Source organism: Lacerta agilis, chromosome Z (genome assembly GCF_009819535.1).
Source record: "Lacerta agilis isolate rLacAgi1 chromosome Z, rLacAgi1.pri, whole genome shotgun sequence".
Lineage (NCBI taxonomy): Eukaryota > Metazoa > Chordata > Lepidosauria > Squamata > Lacertidae > Lacerta > Lacerta agilis.
Genome location: NC_046331.1, coordinates 5,995,398 through 6,015,710, shown reverse-complemented (window position 1 = coordinate 6,015,710; position 20,313 = coordinate 5,995,398). Strand labels below are relative to the sequence as shown.

General features: G+C 43.6%; 1 protein-coding gene across 1 annotated transcript in view; it reads right to left on the bottom strand.

Moving 5' to 3' along the window:
- The window catches only part of ASTN2 (astrotactin 2), a 627,871-nt gene that overhangs the window by 115,652 nt on the left and 491,906 nt on the right, over positions 1-20,313 (bottom strand). The window contains 1 exon segment of the mRNA XM_033137815.1: positions 16,787-17,052. Coding sequence (XP_032993706.1) covers positions 16,787-17,052 — 266 coding nt within the window.

The following is a 20,313-nucleotide window of genomic DNA, read 5'->3' as shown; positions in this document are numbered from 1 at the left end:
GGGGGCGAGGGAGGCTGGATCCTTGCCTTGGGATGGTACTCACGAGACCTGACTCATATTTATTTCCACAGTAGTGACCACGATTGCCTACTGGGAGCCCCTGAATGCCTGCTATCAATTACCCTTGATTGACTCTGAAGTCATTGGGATCTCTCAGCCAGCAGAGGACAGATTGCTACAAAGGGCAGATCAGATGCTGAAGAACAGTGCTGGAAAGGAAGGTGGTGGCAGGTGAAGGAAATAAAAAGATTGGGAGGAAGACGAAAATAGAGAATCTTTCTTTCTTTCTTTAAAAAAACAACAGCAAGGCAAGAGGAAACAGAAAGGGGAAAACACTTTTAAAAGCAGAACAATGGGTTGCATCCAATGCTAAGTTAAAGTCACTTAGTAGTATACAAGTAGTATACTTGTTCCACACCATTGGAACATTGCTGCACAAGACAATGCATAAGTAGGTTGCTGGTAACATTTGTGGCACAATCAATTGCACGAGGTGGAGGTGGCCTGAAAATTTGAGAACCACTTATCTATATGAAACTGTTGGAAGCAATCATCAGGTTTGCGACACACTGCCGTCAGTATTCTAATGACACTCAGTTCTATTAACTCTGTCAGGAGAGGCCATGCATAAGCTGAACCAGTGCCTGGATGCAGTGGTGGGGTGTCTGTTTTAACAGGATTTAGCTTCAGCCTTTTGGCTGAAGCTGAATCCTGTTAAAACAGACACACTAAGGGCAAGAGCTTCCCAGGTCTGAGCATTGAGGAACCTGCCTGATCTGGATGGGGATGTACTCCTGGTAGCAAAGTTATCCCTGTCCAGGTAAAGGTGCAGCTGACACACCAGTTGAACCTAATTATAGCTTCAGCTGGTGCATCAACTGTGCACTTCCCTGAATGGGGACAACTTGGCCACAGTGGACATGGATTGGTTACCTCATGTCTGGACTACTGTAATGAGCTTTATGTGGAGCTTCCCTTGCAGCTGCAACCGAGATGCAGACTGGAGTGGTACCTCAGGTTACAGATGCTTCAGGTTACAGAGGCTTCAGGTTACAGACTCCGTTAACCCAGAAATAGTACCTCAGGTTAAGAACTTTGCTCCAGGATGAGAACAGAAATCAGGCAGTGGCGGTGAGGCGGCAGCGGGAGGCCCCATTAGCTAAAGTGGTGCTTCAGATTAAGAACGATTTCAGGTTAAGAATGGACCTCCAGAACAAATTAAGTATGTAACCAGAGGTACCACTGTATTGGGCTAGTATCACACCTGTGCTGAAGGATCTGCAGTGAAAGGAAACACTGGTTTTTTAGGTAACATGGTCCAGAGTTATTTAGGTCTTTGTATCCAAGTAGAAGTACCTTAAAACTGGCTTGGTGGCTAAGAGATAGCCTGGGCCTCCATGGACAAAGATGATTACATCTTGTGCACTTGTTCTTTTGGAGGGAATGCAGCCTCTGTGTACCAGAAGTTACACTGCTCTTGTCCTAAAAAATAATAAGTAGGAACCCTACTAGACATCTCTTATTGGCAGCTTTTGGAAAAATCAACCCAAAATTTATTCTATCTGTGCTATCTTTTCCAGGCTTCTTCAGTGAAGGATCTGGACAAATGTGTGGGATCTGAGACCCAGACCTGGAAACAAAGGTTGACAAAGAATCCTTGGTGGAGAATGGAAGAAAAGTGCTTCTGTTCTCTTTAGCAGGGGTGTAGGTGGAGGGGGGGGAGAGAGAAAAGAAATCCATGCTCACGTGGAAAGGGGCTGCTCTGGGCATGTCCAGCAGGTGCAGGGAGGAGAAGTGTGCATTAATCAAAGTCTCCATAGCAGAGGATCTTTTTGTTGCTGTTCATGCTGTTGCTGCTCAGAGCCTTGGCAAAACACAGTAATTAGGGGATAGTTTCCAGCTGCAAAAGAAGGGACAACCCCTTCTCATTTGAGTAGGGTGTGTGTTTGTGAGTGTGATGGATGATGGATGATGGATGCACATATGTTTCCATATTCAACATGCAGGCTTTCTAGATGACATGGCTCTGCAAATGGGGGGAGACCACCTGTCCTACATATTTTCTGGGGAAAGCAGAAAAAGGTCTCTCCCTAAATAATGGCAGGGACTGGGCAAAGTGTAGGGATGGTAGGATCTGTCAATTTCAGTTTTATCAGTTAGTCATTTTTGCAATCTTAAATTCAGTTCTCCACATTTTGCAGCAGTTTGTGATTTTTTTAAAAGCCTCATGAAAATTAATTAGCAACCAAATAACTTCAGACCAATAACCATATTAAATAATGATGATAAGTTACAGTGGAACCTCAGTTTTTCAGCACCTTGGAAACTGAACATTTTAGAAGCCGGACGTCAAAAACCTAGAAGTAATTGCTTCCATTCTCAAACGCGCCTTGGAAGTCGAACAGCTTCCGCTGCATGTTTTTCATTTTTCTCAATGGATTTTGCTGACCGCCCATTGCTCCTCAGTTTTCTAACGTTTCGGAAGTCAAACAGTCTTCCAGAATGGAATACATTCGAAAACCAAGGGTCCACTATATATGCAACTATTATGCCTAAAAGACTGGGAGAAGTATTGAACACATTTATCCACAAAGACAAAGCAGGCTTCTTGCCATCTAGACAAATAAGAAACAACATTAGGAACATCTTGAACATAATTGAATACATAGAAAAGAGAAATGAAAAGCAAGCAGCACTACTGTTCCTAGACGCAGATAAGGTATTTGATAATGTCACATGTGTTTTTATGAAGAAAGTTATAGTATATATGGATTTTGGATTAGTAATCGATAACAGAAATAAAACTATATATAAGGAACAGTGGGCAAACATAATCATTAATGGCAACATTATGGAGGAATTTAACATTTAAAAGGGTACCAGACAAGGATACCCTCTGTCTCCATTACTGTTTATCCTAGTATTGGAAGTGTTGACTAGGAAGATCTGTGAGGACAAGGGAATAATGGTTATTCATGTAGGATAGCTACTCTATGAGCTCAAATCCTTTGCAGATGACATAGTAATAACATTAGGCAACTCATTGGGAAGCTTACCTAACACATTGGAGGTCATAACAACATTTGGTATTTTGGCTGGATTTTATATCAACAAAGAGAAATTCAAGATGATAATTAAAAACCTAAGAAAGCAATAAAAAGAAGAACTAGAAATGATATCGGGAATAAAAGTGGAAAAGAAAAGTTAAGTATCTAGGAGTGTGGCTTGCACCCAGAAATTTGAATTTATTCCAAGATAATTATAGTAGAGCCTGAACTGAAATTTTTAAAAACCTCCAAAAATAGAATCAAATGAAATTGTCACTGTTAGTAAGAGTATCTGCAATCAAAATCAACATCCTTCCCGAGATGTTATTCTTGTTTCAATCACTACCAGTGATAAATAACAATAATTGCTCTAAGCAGTGAAAAGAAGATATATCAAACTTTATATGGCAGAGGAGGGGGAAACAACGGATTAAATATAAAATTTTAATTGATGCGATGAACAGAGGGGGGGTGCCCTCCAAGACTTGAAACTATATTATGAGTCAACATTTTGTGTTGGATGAAGGAGTGGATAGAACTGAAGAATGTAAACATATTAGACTTAGAGACAGCAGACTTAGTTTATGGATTGCATACCTACCTTCATCACAATAAAGCTAAGGTACATAAGGGTTTCCTTAACCATGTTATAAGGAGGAGCCTATACAATGTCTGGGAAAGACATAAGATATCTAGAAAGAAAGACTCCCTGTTGGATTTCATCCATTGAAGCAGTGGCAGGAAAAAACTAAACATGGAAAGAGACTGGGGAACATATAAGGAACTTCTTGAATATAAAGAAGGCATCATAAAACTTAAAAAAATGGGAGGAAATCCAGAATTGGGTAACTGACTGGTTTCAATACTTTCAACTAAATGAGGTCTTTAGGAAAGACAAAGAAAGAGGATTTCTACAAGGAGGATCAGAATCTGAAAAGGTGGAATTGGAGAACAACAACAAAGAAACAAAAAATAATTTCCAAAATACAGTTGTACTTTGGTTCCCAAACACCTTGCAACTCAAACGTTTCGGCTCCTAAACACCGCAAACCTGAAAGTGAGTGTTCTGGTTTGCGAACGTTCTTTGGAAGCCGAATGTCTGGCATGGCTTCTGTGGCTTCCGACTGAGTGCAGGAAGATCCTGCAGCCAATCGGAAGCCACGCCTTGGTTGTCAAACATTTTCAGAACGGATTCCGTTCGACAACCAAGGTACAACTGTATATAAAATCCTATTAGAATGGGAGACTAAAGATGAACTGATCAAGGAGGCAATGACAAAATGGGCAACAGGCATTGGGCATAGCATTGAAATCTCAGCATGGGAAAAACTTTGGAATAAAACTATGAACTTTTTGGGCTGACCTGTTATCTGATAAGAGAAAACATCCAATAGATGCTTTATAGGTGGTATTTGATGCCTACCAAATTGGTGGTCAAAATGTACAAAAGAGGTTCCAAGCTGTACTGGAAGTACTTAGAAGCAGAAGGGTCATTTATACATCTGTGGTGGTGGTGTAAATATGCCTGAGATTATTGGGAGATGATATACAATGGCTAAAAAAAGATCTTTAAATTTACATTCCCTAAGAAATCAGAAGCATTCCTTCTGGTTATAATTGGTGATGGGATACCAAATAAGACTCACAATTTATTATTGTACACAACAGTAGCAGCAACAGCAATAGTGTATGCTAGAAATTGGATACAAAAAGAGACTCCAGGAAAAGAACAATGATTGTATAAATTAACAGAATATGCAGAACATGACTACTAAAATAAGAAATCAAGATGAAAAACATAGAAGGGAAATATCTGGGGAATATTTTTTTTTAAAAAAATATGATGTTAAATTTAACTTCCAAGCAGGGGAAACTTTATTAACAACAGTTGACAACAACAAAGATATGGAAGGGGAGGAATAGTGTGGATAAATTATTGGATATGCAGTCAAATAAGATATATCTGAACTGCCATGGAAAGCTGGGTGGGAAAGTCTATGTAAAATATTGTATAAGGATGGAAATATGATGTGTAAATATAAAGCTGCATAAACAGTTTAAAAGAAAAAAGAAAACAAAGAAAACAAATCGGTATTTTAGTGTGCATTTCTCCTAATAGGAATATTTTATATGCAGTTTTGACTAATGTATGAATTTTTGTTGTTATTGCAAGCAATCTCCCCTAATACTGTATAAAGCATTTCTGTATGCTATTTCCCCTAATATATTCTTCTTAAATTCACACTTTTATCTAATATATGCATTTTTTGTAATAACTGCTTGGGTTGAAAAATCAGAAATGAATTTCTATTTGAAGAGTAGACCAGAGGACATTGTAATCCAACCCTGTTACACCATCATCCCACCCACCCAAAAGACATGGATGCAGAGAGAGAAAGCAAAGGGGTTGGGAAGAATGCCTTCCACTCTTCTTTTCAAACAGAAATTCGCTGTAAGAAACCAATTTCAGTTTTTACTCAAGGGAACTGGAGGACATTTGTTTGACAGTATGTAACAGAGCAGCACCCCTGAAAACAGGAGAAGGATACCCTGCGTTTACAAATTTATTTAGACAGAACTTAGTAATTCCACAAGTCTTTGCTTGTGGCATTTGCTGGGCCTTCTGTGGGGAATAAAGTTTATTCTTCCTTGATTTCTAGATGACCTAAGGAGTTTATTGTCCAGGCTTATGGGGCTCTGGGAAGGTTCAAAGCGGCTTACAGCTTATTCGTTAAGGAGAGCTACCACTTTGGCTGCCTTTAGAACTTCTGGGGAAGAAAATGGACTGCTGATACTCCAGTCAGCAGAGATAATTATACGGTGCACACTCACTACTGCCTCTGTCCCCCTCAGTAGGGAGTCACCTGCCACCTCCACTCGTCTCCTCCTCCTCTGGGAAGGGGCAGGAATCATTCCATGCGCTGTGCCTTCCAAAGGCTGCTTGGAGTGCTCTAAGGTCTGCATCATCTTATCTTCAGTCATCCCCTCTTGTCTATTCAAGCTTATTTTGATATTGTTGGGATAGGTTACAAAGGCAGGAACCATACGGTTTGAGTACTTCCTACAACTTCCTCTCGACTGGCCATCTCCAGAATGCAATTCTCTTTCTCCAGAATCGTCTCCATGGAAGGTAGTAACAAACTCCAAAGGAAAATTCAGATGACAATGTTTAAAAGCGCTGCCAGATCATCAGCAGATACGTTTGAAACAGCTCTCCCTTCCCAGACTGAGGAGGGAATGGCAATTCTTCTAGATTTCAACTAGGAGTAGACCATTGTTTATCTGGAGTGGACTGTTGTTTATCTGGAACTGCCTGAGCATTTTTGGGATGGAGCTAAGTCGAGCAAGTAGGAGCTAACCATGAGATCATTGCAGAAACGGAGTAAACGGAAGCCGTGAAAATCTCTAGAACGGGTAATTGTAATAGTTCAATACAAGGAAAGTGCAACAACTTAACATTAAAGTGCCTGACGCGAAAGTATAAATAAGGATTATAGAACCTAGATGAGGATTTTCTGAAAAGAAAAAGAACCTGACGGGTTGCTGGCTAAAAGGATCCCGTTTCACCAAGACTATCAGTTTCCTCAAAGGAAATTAAACTTGAAAGAAGGTATAAAAACCTAAGCTAGGGGAGCCCAAAGACAGAGGATTGAAAACCTCAGTTGTAAGAATTCAAATATTGGTCAATGATTCTGACCCAGGCTGCACAATCTCACTTTGAAAAAAAGCTTTTTTGAAAAGGCTCAAATCTTAAGCTATACATGCAAATGCTACAAATGAAATGAAACCTTTTAGGCTCAAAAGAGAGTTGAAAACGAAAAAGACAACTTCAAACATGAGCTGTGCAGGCCCTCATTGAAAAATTCGAAACATAGGCTGTAAAAATTCTCTAGATATACAAAGACTCGAAACTTAGGTTGTAAAAATTCCCATGATGTGAGTATTTGTAACCATTCTCTGTAAACTCAGGAGAGGTTTGAAAACCTAAGCTATAGAAACCCCAAAGGGGAAAAGATCAAACTTTAATTATATTGGCTTATATTAAGAAAAAACTCAAAACTTAGGCTATGGAAGTTCTCATGATGTGGATGCTTCTAAAGGTCGGCAAAGGATGAGATCATAGCTCCACCCTCAATTACGCTGGGAAAGAAACAACAACAGCAGCAGCAGCGGGAGAAGCTCAAGGACATGGCAGCATACAAGGTCAATGAAACCAACAATTGTACATATTATATTGTCACGCAGAGACTGGGAGGGGAAAGAATTAAGAGTTTCTCACTTGAAGTTCTATGAAAGGTTAAGTAACATAATAACAGAATAGAAATCATTAAGAATTCAATTGCTGTCTAAGTGATTAATTTGTTAAATGGAATATAACTAGAAGTTATTAAAAATATGAAACAGTAATATTAAATCATAATGGATGCATCAAGCACAGCACGCAGGAAACCACTTTAATGAAATTGTATTAATTTGGAATTAATTGGTATTTGTATACTTGGGTTAAAATTGGAAGATTAATAAAAATAAATGACCAAAAAAAAGCTTAATTACTGATGACTTTAAAAGAATACAACTGATAAGAGCTGAGTCTGTTTTAAATCTTCATTTTATACTGCCTCTAAGTCTGCGTCTTGTATGTGCTATGTTAGCTGCGAATACTAAACTGAACCTTATCTGTGTGAGAAAGGAATGCATACAAGTTCCTGGAAGCAGAGACTGCCAAGGGGGAGATTAATGGAAACCAACATGGGAAAGACAACACTGAATGCCTCATTAATCATTGGTATCATGCAATAACTACTAGATGAACAGCTGACAGAATTAAGAGCTGAGATGTGTAGAACCTTAAAAGAGATTGGATCAAAGATACATCAGACTAGAGAATGCACAGGACCTGTGGAAAAAGATGTGGCTAACAGTAGACAAAATGGGTAACAGCAGACAATGAATTGGAGTGGATATCCATACAGTTATCTGGAGCATTAAATAGCCAAAGGATGCTGCTGTGATGCCAGAAGAGATGAATGGATTTATGAACAGGGACAACCGGAGATGGCAGAGATGGAGCTGAGAGAGAAAGGGCCTTGTGTACAAAGTGAAAACAGGGGGTGGAAATGCCTCTAAGCTCTTGACAACTGGTCTAGAAAAAGAATGGAAATAGTGGGAGGGTTTTTCCTTTTTCCTTTAGATCAGGAAAAATGTATGGCCAACAGGAAATGGGATTGGAATATATGGAACTGAGTATGAATTAATGAAGATACAACAAGCAAATAAGAATGGACTACTACATTTTTAAGATTTGTCAAAACCTTTGGGGGGAAATTCATCATATTGGACCAGAGAATGACTATTTTGGGCATTTAATGATAATAATCATTGAAGAGCTACTTTTGGAGTTTTTGAGTGGAAAGGGGAGAAATTGAGATGTCTGGAATGGAAGATTGAGAAAACAAGGCCTAGCAGATTGAGAAACATCTGGACAATACAGATAGATGATATCCTGGAGTGCATACTTTGAATATTTTGGATAATTGTCATAATTAGCAGACAGAGAATTAGAAGCCTTTTTTCCTTTTTCTTTCTTTCCTTTCCTTTCTCTTCTTATCTTTCTACGATCTCTAATGCTTGTTTTCTTTCTGTTCTACCTATATTTATGCTTTGCTTTTTGAAGCTCCCTAATTTGGATTAATGAAGGAGACACGGGAAGTTGATAGATGGAAGACAAGGGGACTTATGTGAGGGGCAGAGTAGAAAGGATCCCTCAGGATGGGAGGCTGGAGGGAAGATGGGGAAGCTCCCAGGTGGGAGCTGGGAGGGCTCACTCTTCTGTGTGTGGAATAAGGGCTAAGATATAAATGTGATAGAGGGCCTTGCTTTCTCTTTCTCTTTTCTTCTCTCTTTTCTTTAGTTTCTTACTCTTTCTTTTTTTCTTCTTGCTCGGTTAGTTTGGCTTTTATTGTATTTTATGTTGAAAACTTTTAACAGAAATTGATTAAAACCAACCAAGGGGCTACTGGTGTGGTGGTTGCCCAATTCAGAATTGTGCGCGCACGTGTGTGTGTGTGTGTGGGGGGGGTTATATGTATCCATTCCTACTTGCGTAACATCCTGTTCAGAACCCCAGACAAATGCAAGAGGGGTATATAACTGTAATCAACTACAGGGAGCAACGGTAGTGGGGATCCTGGTTTGCAGGATCTCATCAGTTCTGGAGCTATGGCTGAGGAACACTCTGCTCCCATAAGGTAAAGCAAGAGAGAGAGAGAGAGAGAGAGAGAGAGAGAGAGAGAAGTGGTTCTGGTCGCTGGAGAAAAGCCTGCCCCAACCAGCCTCTCGTGCCCTGGCGGGACAAGAAAAAATGAGATTGGCTAAAAACAGGAGAGTGAGGAGAAAAGCAGCCAAAGAAGTGACTGTCCCACTTGTTTTTCACCGGGGTGGCCCAAGAAATGTTGGCACCTGAGGCGAGCCAGAAAATGCCCACCCCAGGGATGAGTGAAGAGCCATACTTAGGATAAAGCAGTGGTGGGGTGCGGAAAGAAATCTATATCGGGAATAAGGGTGGGAAGAGACCAGCAGCATCTCCTATTCGCCAAGGGCGAATAGTGCCGAGGGCCTTCTGGCGGTACCCTCAACTTCCATGGCATCCCCTCGCTACGAGAAGCCAAGTTACAGGGAACCAGGCAGAGGGCCTTCTTGGTAGTGGCGCCCGCCCTGTGGAACGCCCTCCCACCAGATGTCAAAGGGGGGGGGGAAACTACCAGACTTTTAGAAGACATCTGAAGGCAGCCCTGTTTAGGGAAGCTTTTAATGTTTAATATATTATTGCGTTTAATATTCTGTTGGAAGCAGCCCAGAGTGGCTGGGGAAACCCAGCCAGATGGGCGGGGTATTATTATTAATAACAACAACAACAACAACAACAACAACAACAATAATAATAATAATAATAATAATAATAATAAGAGGTGACATGGGTTGGCTGCTGAGGAGAAGCCAGATCCAACCTCCAAGGAGTGTGCTGCAATTGTTGCTGCCAGTGCAGCAGCGGTGCCAGTGCCAGGCAATGCATTCCTTGGAAGCCAGATCTGCTGCCTCTGTGTATCCTGCCATCTGAGGCAACGGTTGCCTCACCTTGCCTCATGTGTGAGCCCACTCTGCCTGTTACCGAAGCTCTAAATGTACAGCTGGAAAACTCCCCCCCCCCCGAGCCCAAGCTCCATTCAGCTCAGTCACATAACCTAACAATGCCATTGAAGTTGCAATGGCAAAAAGACAAGAAAAGTGTGGTACGTCAGACTCTATTTTAAAGGTTTGTTTTTTTCCTCTGCCAGGCTCGGGTCAGTTCAGCTGGCAGCAGAACAGCCCCTGAACTGGGTTTGGAATGGGGGTAAATTGCCCCAGCACAATCTACCCAGGCATGAATTATGCTGGCTTCCTTAAATTCGGAGTGCTCCATAAGAACTGGTGGGAGGGAGGGAGGGAGGAGGAGGAGGGTGGCTGCAGCCATGGCTAATGGGTGAGAAACAACAGTCTCCACATAGCAGCTTCACCAAGCCAAACAAGGTCCCCACCCTCCATGTGGAAAACCACATGCCAGAATGGAATATTAAAGTGGATTTTCCAGGTAAGATCCATAAGTAGCAAACAAGGAGTCCTGCAATTTCCTGCACATGGATCTTTCAGGAAGAAAAATTGGAGGGGGCAGGGAGAGAAGGAGGAGGAGGAGGAGAGGAAAAAAGGGGGGGAGAAATATGTGGGGATTTTCCATCCCCACATAAAGTTTTGTGCATGCATTTCTCCACAGGAACTGTTCCAAAACTGCACTGGAAAAGGAAAACATGATGTCAGGAGAGGCCCTACGACTACACTGATCACTGTCCTTAATGTTTACCCATTGTCTGCTGGCAAACCCCCGCTCCTCTTCCCACAAAATAAGGGCACTCCCCCCCCCTTTTTCTTTTTGCCTAGGGTGTAACTCAAGTGTGCTTTTGCCTTCCATCCTGCAGCACAAAAACCTGGCCCACCTCAACAGCCACGCCGTCTGCTACACCCGACTTGTCCCCTCTGGACTCCGTTCCACGCACCCCAAGCATGCTGCCTCCACTCCCCACTTCCTGCGGTCCCCCTATTCAGGACAGGGCTGGGATGTTTTCTGCAGGGACTAATCAGTCAGTGTCTGGTTGGTTTATTCTAGGAACTGGCTTCTGTCTCGAGAGCTGGGAACAGTTCTCTTCAAGCTGTGCTGCCAGGGAGAGAAGCATCACCCTCCACAGACCCCTCCTAATTAATGCAGCAGATTAATTCCAGAGGGTTGGGAGGAGGGGATTGGGGAAACCACAGGTGCCCCAGGCCAGTTTTCTGGAGTAGGAAGCCAAGGGAGGGTGGTGAATGGTGCATTTATTTATTTATTTATTTATTTATTTATTTACTTACTTACTTACTTACTTACTATGAAGTAAAACAACTTCATAGTGAGTAAAGGTAAAGGTAAAGGGACCCCTGACTGTTAGGTCCAGTCCCGGCCGACTCTGAGATTGCGGTGCTCATCTCGCTTTACTGGCCGAGGGAGCCAGCAAACAGCTTCCGGGTCATGTGGCCAGCATGACTAAGCCGCTTCTGGCAAACCAGAGCAGTGCATGGGAATGCTGTTTACCTTCTCGCTGGAGCGGTACCTATTTATCTACTTGCACCTTTGACATACTTTCGAACTGCTAGGTGGGCAGGAGCTGGGACCAAGCAACGGGAGCTCACCCCGTCGCGGGGATACAAACCGCCCACCATCTGATTGACAAGCCCTAGGCTCTGTGGTTTGGACCACAGCACCACCCACATCCCTCATAGTGAGTACTGGCACCTTTTTTCTAGAATAAAAGCACTGCTGGTGAGCCTCTGGCCGGGAGCTGAATGCAGTCCCCAGGCCTCTCGGACTTGCCCTCAGAATTCTCCCCAAGCCTTTGCACTTTACACCTTGGGTGCTTTTTGCATGGCTAGATGTGTGTCCTTGAACTCTGATAATGCCTCTTGCTTGCCTGGATGGAGGATAGGGGTGTGTGTGTGTGCAGAAACTAGCCTACTGTACAAAGGGGAGGATTGCATTTGTTGCCACACCCGCTTTTGTCTCTAGTTCCACGTGCCACTGGCATGTGGACCTCAGAAGGCTGCCTAGAAAGGAATGTGGCTCTTGGGCTGGAAAAATGTTCCTCACCTCTGTGCAAAGGGAACAAAAGTGCCTCTGCACACTTCCTTCAGATGTTCCACTGCAGCAGCTGGGCAGTGTTCCAGCCCAGCTGCAGGTCTGGTGGAGCTTTTAAGCAGGATTTGCACTGCCAGCACAACCATCTTTCCTTCCAGATGTCATAAATGTTAGTTCAGGTCAAGTGGCTGTCCTAAGGAGATATGGATTGTATGCTCAAGTGGGACTGGAAGTTGTGTCTGGGCTGCAAGATCATCATCATCATTATTATTATTATTATTATTATTATTATTATTATTATTATTATTATTTAGATTCAGGTAGGTAGCTGTGTTGGTCTGACACAGTCAAAAAAATAATAATTGTCCAGTGGCACCTTAGAGACCAACTAAGTTTGTTCTGGGTATAAGCTTTCATGTGTATCTGAAGAAGTTTGTATCTGAAGAAGTGTGCATGCACAAGAAAGCTTATACCCAGAACAAACTTAGTTGGTCTCTAAGGTGCCACTAGACAATTTTTTATTTAGATTATTATTATAAGTCTCTCTCCCTCCCTCCCTCCCTCCCTCCCTCCCTCCCTCCCTCCCTCTCTCTGTGTGTGTGTGTGTGTGTGTTAAAATGAGGTGCTTCAGGTACTCATATATTGATAAAACTGCCATAGGTACTAGGGCTGGACAATATCTGGTTTTCAACATTGTGATATATCACCAGCTAAACATTGTGCTATACTAATATATTGTGATGTCTGAAATAAGGATGGAACTATGCAGAGGTGAACTGGGTAATGTCCTGGCAAGTGCTACTACTGAAGGGTCTAATACTGATAAATAACGATACAATCAATCACCACACTGTCGCTTTCATCAGCTGGCAAGCCGAAATGCATCCAAACAGGACTTTTGGCTTTTTTGGCTTAGCTACCAAATGGTGGTATTCAGTACAATTCAAAGTAAAGTGATGAGTTATAGTGAAGATAAATAATCTGGGACTGCCAGCAGGCCTGCCAGGTGGCAGAAGCGGCAGCAGCCTGGCAGCAGCAGCAAAAACATTGGCAACCTTGCAGGCCTCACCATGGCCACAGCAGGTGGCGGCAGTAGCAGAGGCACAAGAAGTAGCAGCCTCCCAGCGATGGGAGGTGGTAGCAGAAGCAGTGGCAGGCTACAAGGTCATGTCATGGCGGCGGGTGGCAGCGGCAGAAGGGGTGGTGGCCTGCCAGGCCATGTCATGGGGGTGGGAGCCAGTGCAAAAATGATGCTGGGCTTGCAGGTCGCCATGAACAGTCATGCGCCCTGGCCCCTGGAAGCCCAGTGCTGCTCTTGCTAGCAGCGCTGGGCTCTCAAGGAGGGTGCCATGAGTTGTTGCTTCATTCTCACCGTGCCCTCCAGGTGGGGGTGGCTGAGAAGGACACAACAGGCAAGCACCCTGGCCCGAGAGCCCAGCTGGAGAGTGCTGTGACAAGGACGCAACAGCTCACGGCAGCCTCCCTGTAAGCAGCGCCGCTCACAAAAGCAGCGCTGGGCTCGCAGGGGGGCCATGGGGTACGTCTGTTGTGTTCTTCTCAACCGCCCCCCCCCCCCCGCTGGAGAGTGCTGAGAAGGATGCAATAGCTCATGATGGGGTAGGGTGACAGCCCCCTCTGCCCCCTCCCCATGCCACTGCCATGGGGTAAAGGAGAGTGGATCAGCTTGGCCTGAACGGTGGCCATACCTGTGATTACTTTCAGACCTGCAGTTCGCCCATCCCATCCACAGCTGTTGCAAGCTGGTGTGTTCCAAGCACCTTAATCAAGTGCAGCCTGCAGTGCTAATAAGTGACTTTAAACAGGGCTGTCGTTTTTTGGATGGAGAAACAACGGCCTGGTTTGTGGGAGGGAGAGGCGAGGTAAAGATGGGTGTGGGAGAGGAAATAAATCTACATATAATTAACATGTAAGCTCTTTCAGTGTTTTGAAGTAAGGAAGAAGAGGAGCCAAGTAGCTAACCTCAAGAAGTGTCACCAAGGAAAGTTCACCTTCACCTGTTAGACTAACACTGACCTCCAGTGGCCAGTTGGGCACATTCCATTGACCTCTGCTGGACGGCAATTTGACGGTACAGCAGGGATGTTGTAAGAGAGAAACAGTCTGTACGGCTACTGATGGGGGTTTGAATGGTGCAAATAATTTCTGTCAGTTTTAGGCTTCCAAATGTCTGGCATAGCTAGAAAAGACCACTGCCAAAAGGGAAACCAAAACTTCCTCAAGGAGCCTGATTTACAAAGGTTTACAAAGATGTGGAGGGGATCAAAGCTCAGTGGTAGGGCATGTGCTTCAGTCACAGAAAAGTCCCCCTGACTGATCCCTGGTACCTTCAGTTAAACAGATCGCAGATGATGCAGAAGGCCCCAGAGAGCTGTTGAGGGCCAGAGGAGATGATATTAGGTTAGATGGGCCCAATATAACTTGTGAAGAAACAGCTTCCTAGTCTCTATGTTGCAGAGGGCCAGCTCAGAGAAGAAAGAAGTGATTGCATGCCACAATGAAGCATTGAGAGCCAGTGAGGACCAAAGACAGGAGATAAAGTTAAAATGGCCATCTATCTATCAGTTAAGAAGAGAGTCAAAACACTCCCTCCCTAACTCTAGCTGAAAAGGGAATTGAATGAGAAGGAGCTTGGCTCTGATTTAAGCACACAACAGAGATACCATCTGAGGGGAGGAACATGAGCACCTTCTCTTTTACTATAGAAGATTCTGAGATGCCATTATATGCAAAATTCCAGGTGTTTGCTGCTCAGGTGTCATAAAACAAATGTTGACATGAATCTTCTTTCTCTGCTCACCATCAACCTTTTTGCCTGCTCACAACCAGGAGCAGACAGAATGGTAGAGTAGTGCTGCAGAGAAACCCTCCTGACACTGGCATAACTGCCACTGCCAGGGCATGACTGGGTGGCGGTGAAGTCAGGACGGTGTGAGCACAACACTGGAATCAATGCAGCACTTCTTCTAGTGTGCCCACATGGACCACCAGCTGCTGTTCTCCTTTGCCTTCAAGTGTCTTCTTGCTCCACCCTTCAGCCCTGGGTCTGCTAAGTTCTTACCATAGCGATTTGCGGTCAATTCTCAACTCTTCCTTCTCTAAATTCATAGCGCCTACAGCACAAGCTCAGAGAAACTCTGGGACAAAGTCAAGCAGCTACTAGGCCAGGCATAGGCAAACTCGGCCCTCCAGATGTTTTGGGACTACAACTTCCATCATCCCTGACCACTGGTCCTGTTAGCTAGGGATGATGGGTGTTTTAGTCCAAAACATCTGGAGGGCCAAGTTTGCCTATGCCTATACTAGGCCAAGCAGACTGAATGAGGTAGGTTGAGGCACACCAGACCTCCAGGCAAAACTGAGATACTATCTTTATGCCCTGAACTTATTCCAATGCTGCCAGCTCCACCAAAATCTCAATAGACCTAAAATACATGTTGATCTACTGATTGTCTGAAAATCCTTTGGATGAGACAAGTCTATTGATATTTGGCCTTACATTATTCTTTTTTTAAATATCCCACAACAAAGCAGCAAAAAATACTGCACAAGTTGTACCTTCAGCCAAGTGGAGCCAAAGTACAGCCAAAGTCAGACTGGCTGCTGTGTTCAGTGTGCTCTACAATCACTAGGATGTTTGGGCTCAGTTTTGTCTGCCAGGCGCATTGTCTGCAGAAACAAGTTGGCAACCAAAAAGCTTTTTCAGATGGCTTATGGATGATTTGTTTCAGACTCAGTGCAGGAGGCCTATTACTGGTCTGATAAATCTTGAAGGCCTGACTAGGAGATGTTGCAGTTTAGTGAGCAAAGTTGAAATGGATTAATAAAGTAGTAGCTCTCTGGGCTGGCTCACTAATAGGATCTCCTCTGCCTCTTGTATTCAGCTGAAGTTTTCTCTCTCGCGCTGTCTTTTTCATTTGTTTGCGTGAAGAAAAAAAGGAAAGCAGTCTTCTAAGAAAGCAAAAAAATAAATTGATGATGCTTTTATTGATGAAATAATGTGCACTATGTTGAAAGTGTGTGTTCCATGGCTTTGATGGACAAAGTCAAATTCGTTGCAGGGTTATCATACCAGAACGCTACTATGAACTGTACCTGCATACTTTCTGCCAAGCACCACGGTGAGAATCACAGGTACAAGCCATGTGTTCTAAAGGAAAAGCAGGGCTCAGGTGTCTTTACATCCATTATAATATGCCACCACTGGCTGAGAGGGACACCAGACCATATGTTTTGCACTGGCTGAAGAGAAATGGAACTCAGGGAGCAAGACAGGCTAAGGCGCAAAAACAATAGCACTTCAAGCGTATTTACAAAGATGTGATGAAAGGTGAACTATAGGAGTTTCTCCCCCCCCCCCCGCAACAGGAAGGTGTTTTAATATAGTTTGAGCAGCTGGTGTGTGAAAATTGAATGTTATACCCTTTTATCATATCCCGGACAAGGGCAGACTGAGGCTGGTGGGGGAGTGCTCCATTTGCCCTAATGGGCCAACTTCCCCAGTTTCATCTCTTGCTCCACTCACCTCCCGGGTCTCGTTGTTCTGGATCAGCGTGTACAGAGGGACCACACGGTTGATTTCCAGGAGCACAGGTGTAGGACTCAGCTGCTCTTTGCCTGGGCGTCGACATAAGTGGCAAGTAGAGGGACAGCGACCCTTTTCTTCACAGCGGATCTCCACACCCGATATCAGCTGGTCGTCCGACAGCATCTGGGCGGACAACAGGCCCGAGAGGTAGGTGATGAATGGCATGGACTTCAGTTCCTTCTTGTTACCTAGTTCAGTTGTTTCTGGTTTTGGAACAGAGCAGGGAGAGGTGGGATGGAGGGTGGGGGGGGGGGAAAACAAAAGTAAAACACTAAAGTTTAAAGTTCAGTCCCAAGTAGATTATTTTAGTGTGTGTGTGTGTGTGTGTGTGTGTGTGTGTGTGTGTGTAGTGGTACCTGCAACAAAATAGTGGAATGTGGAGTGCTCCTGTTCAGAATTTCAGCCACTCATGCCTCTTTTCAGCATACTTCATTCATCCTATTCGTTCACACACACCCCACTCCAGGTTTCTGGGCTCAACCCCCCTACCCCATAGAAATACCACACAGAATTATGTGGCCACAGAATATGCTGTTCTCACTGGGCTGCTGTTGAGGATTTATCCTCTAAATATATATTTCTTCTTCTAATGTTGCAAATTTCAGAGTTCTCCCAGATAAGACTGATACAGAGCTGCCATAACTTATCCTCTAAGTTTACAATTAGTCCTTCAACTGTGCACCCAACAAGCACACATCCCATCCAGCACAGAGGGGGGAGAATAACTCATTGATGAAGTGAGTGTTCCAAACGGCTTGTACGGTTGCAAGTAATAGTTGTATGAGGATGTGGTTTGAGCATTCATTAATCAAAAGTAAAATATGGTTGATCTGTGTGTATGTGTGGAGGGATTGATCTTCCCAGCTCTCAACACCTTTTAAGTTGTTTTGAAATTAAATTGCCAACTATCTGCATTCGAGCCACCATGGCGAGTCCTGAATTAGAGAGCTAGGGAACAACAGACAGGGATTAAGTGTTGGCCAATGAAGGGAACTACAAGGGCACGAACCACATTAGCCAAAGAATCCTCTTCACCATTAATTGGTTGTGCCAGCTTAGGGGTCACCTCCTGTTTCCCAGAAAAAGCTTCTGAGCAAGTAGCCTGGAATGTTCTGTACTGAAACCAATGCTATGGCTTTGGGACACCCCCCCCAAAAAAAAGCTGAATGAGGGAGAATGATCTGTTGGGGTGCTCCTGCCCTGAGAACTTCTATCTTACACTCAGTCTATGTGTATTTGTGCATGTGTGAATAAAACCATATTTATCACAAAGAAACCAGTCTCCAGCAACCTTCATTTCAAGTAAACCACAGGGCATGTGATGGCACCCCAAGATCTCCCACTGCTTGGAGACTAGACACACACATCACACACACACACCATCCATGCCTAAATCTTGAACTTTTCAGGGAGTGCATGCTGTGCTTTAAAAACTGGTTTATGTAATTTTCTGCTGCCCTCCAGTGGAGTTATAGAGTTATCACTTCTGCTGAAGGGAAGTGGGCTGTATATGGTGCGTGAGGGGAGAGGAAGACAGACAAAAATAATTTCCTTCTCAGACGCATCGGAATCTCAAGGTGGCATTGTTTGCAGCCTCAAGAAAAGCAGAAGCCCTCTGCAGAGATCCAGGGTCCAAAACAGGCTAAACTTATGCAACTCCCTTATTTAATGAGGAAACAGCATCCAACTCAAATATTTGGTGACAGGTGGGTAGCCGTGTTGGTCTGCCATAGTCGAAACAAAATAGAAAATTTGGTCTGCCATAGTCGAAACAAAATAGGTGCTACTGGAAAGAATTTTCTATTTTGTTTCAAATATTTGGTGAGACCTTATTGCAGTGGCAAAAGGCATGATCTCATAGCAAGGCGAAAAGATTGTTTCTGTTATTGCATTTCTATTCTCAAGACAATTGAGGTAGATAATTTGAGGAGGTGGGTGCTGTGAAAGGACACATTTAGCCGAGACAAGCAATCTTATTTTCTGGGTTCAGCTTAAAGGGAAATGAGTGCTATGTCTACATGGCAGCTCTGACTGGCTTGAAATCAGTGACATAATCACCTCACCTCCACTTTCTTCTATGAAGCAATTAAAAAAAAAGTTTAAACAACAACAAGTGGGTCAAAAGGAGATTTAAGTGAATAAATGTATACACGATGCTAAAAATCAGACAAAACATAGATACCTGAAGCATAAGGGGAAATGATGCACTTGGAAGACAGGATTTTATTTTTAAGGCAATGCATCCATCAAATGAATATGTAACGGACAGTGGCGTAGAAGTAAAGGGTTGTGCCCAACTAAGTTGCACTAAGAGCAGAACCTATTAACATAAATGGACCTAAGTCAGAATTGTGCATTAATCTCAATGGGTCTATTCTGGGTAGAACTACCATTTGATACAACCCACTGAAATTAATCTATCCAAGTAAGTCATGTCCATGACTTTCAATGGGTCCAATGAGTGGGATAAGCACTGGACACAATTCTAAGAGTTTGGTTTATTATTAAATTTCTATCCTACTTTTTCTACAAACAGCTCAAGGTGACGTACATGGTTCTCCACCCACCCCCCACCCCTCATTTTACCCTCACAACAACCAAGTGAGGTAACTCTGTGGTTGGTCCAAGGTCATGCAGTGAGCATCATGACTTGATGGGGATTCGAACCCTGGATTGCAGGGTGTCATTCGCTCTGGAAAACAAACATTCTTTCCCTGGTGGAAAGGTAACCTTCAGTGCTTTTCTTCTGGGGAAAAAGGTACCAGTACTGCATGCCCTTGAGTACCCTCAGAAAAACAACAACAACTTAGCGCAACACTGAATTCCTCCCATAATACTCTTGCTTCAACATTCAAGGATCTTCCCAAGAACTAGACTGAATGTTAGGCTTGGCTAAGCCTGACCAATTCAAATACACAAATGCTAAATGTAGAGTGTGCGCGCACACACATATATTCACAAACAAATGAAATAAAGTACATTTCCCAGACATAACAAGAGCCTGGCGGTACACCCAGACCAGCGTTGAGTTGAGCAGACCAGAGTGGAAAAAGGCTTGGTTGGGAAAAGAGTGGTTGTTTTTAACTTGCTCTACTAAAGTTCTGCAAAAGTGAGAAGGTAAGGTCACTTTTATAAGGTGCTAGCTGTAAAATCCCTTCATGGATCCCTGCCTTGTCGTGGTGAAGGGGCTTGAATAACTCAGGGAAGCTATGTACAGGTCAAGATGGACATAGTGGAGAGTTTTGACCAAACGTGATCCACCTGAAGGAGGAACTGGCAAGCCACTCCAGTATACCTGCCAAGAAAACTCCATGGACAAAGACAATCCTGAAGCTGAGGCTCCAATACTTTGGGCACCTCATGAGAAGAGAAGACTCCCTGGAAAAGACCCTGATGTTGGGAAAGATGGAGGGCACAAGGAGAAGGGGACGGCAGAGGATGAGATGGCTGGACAGTGTTCTCGA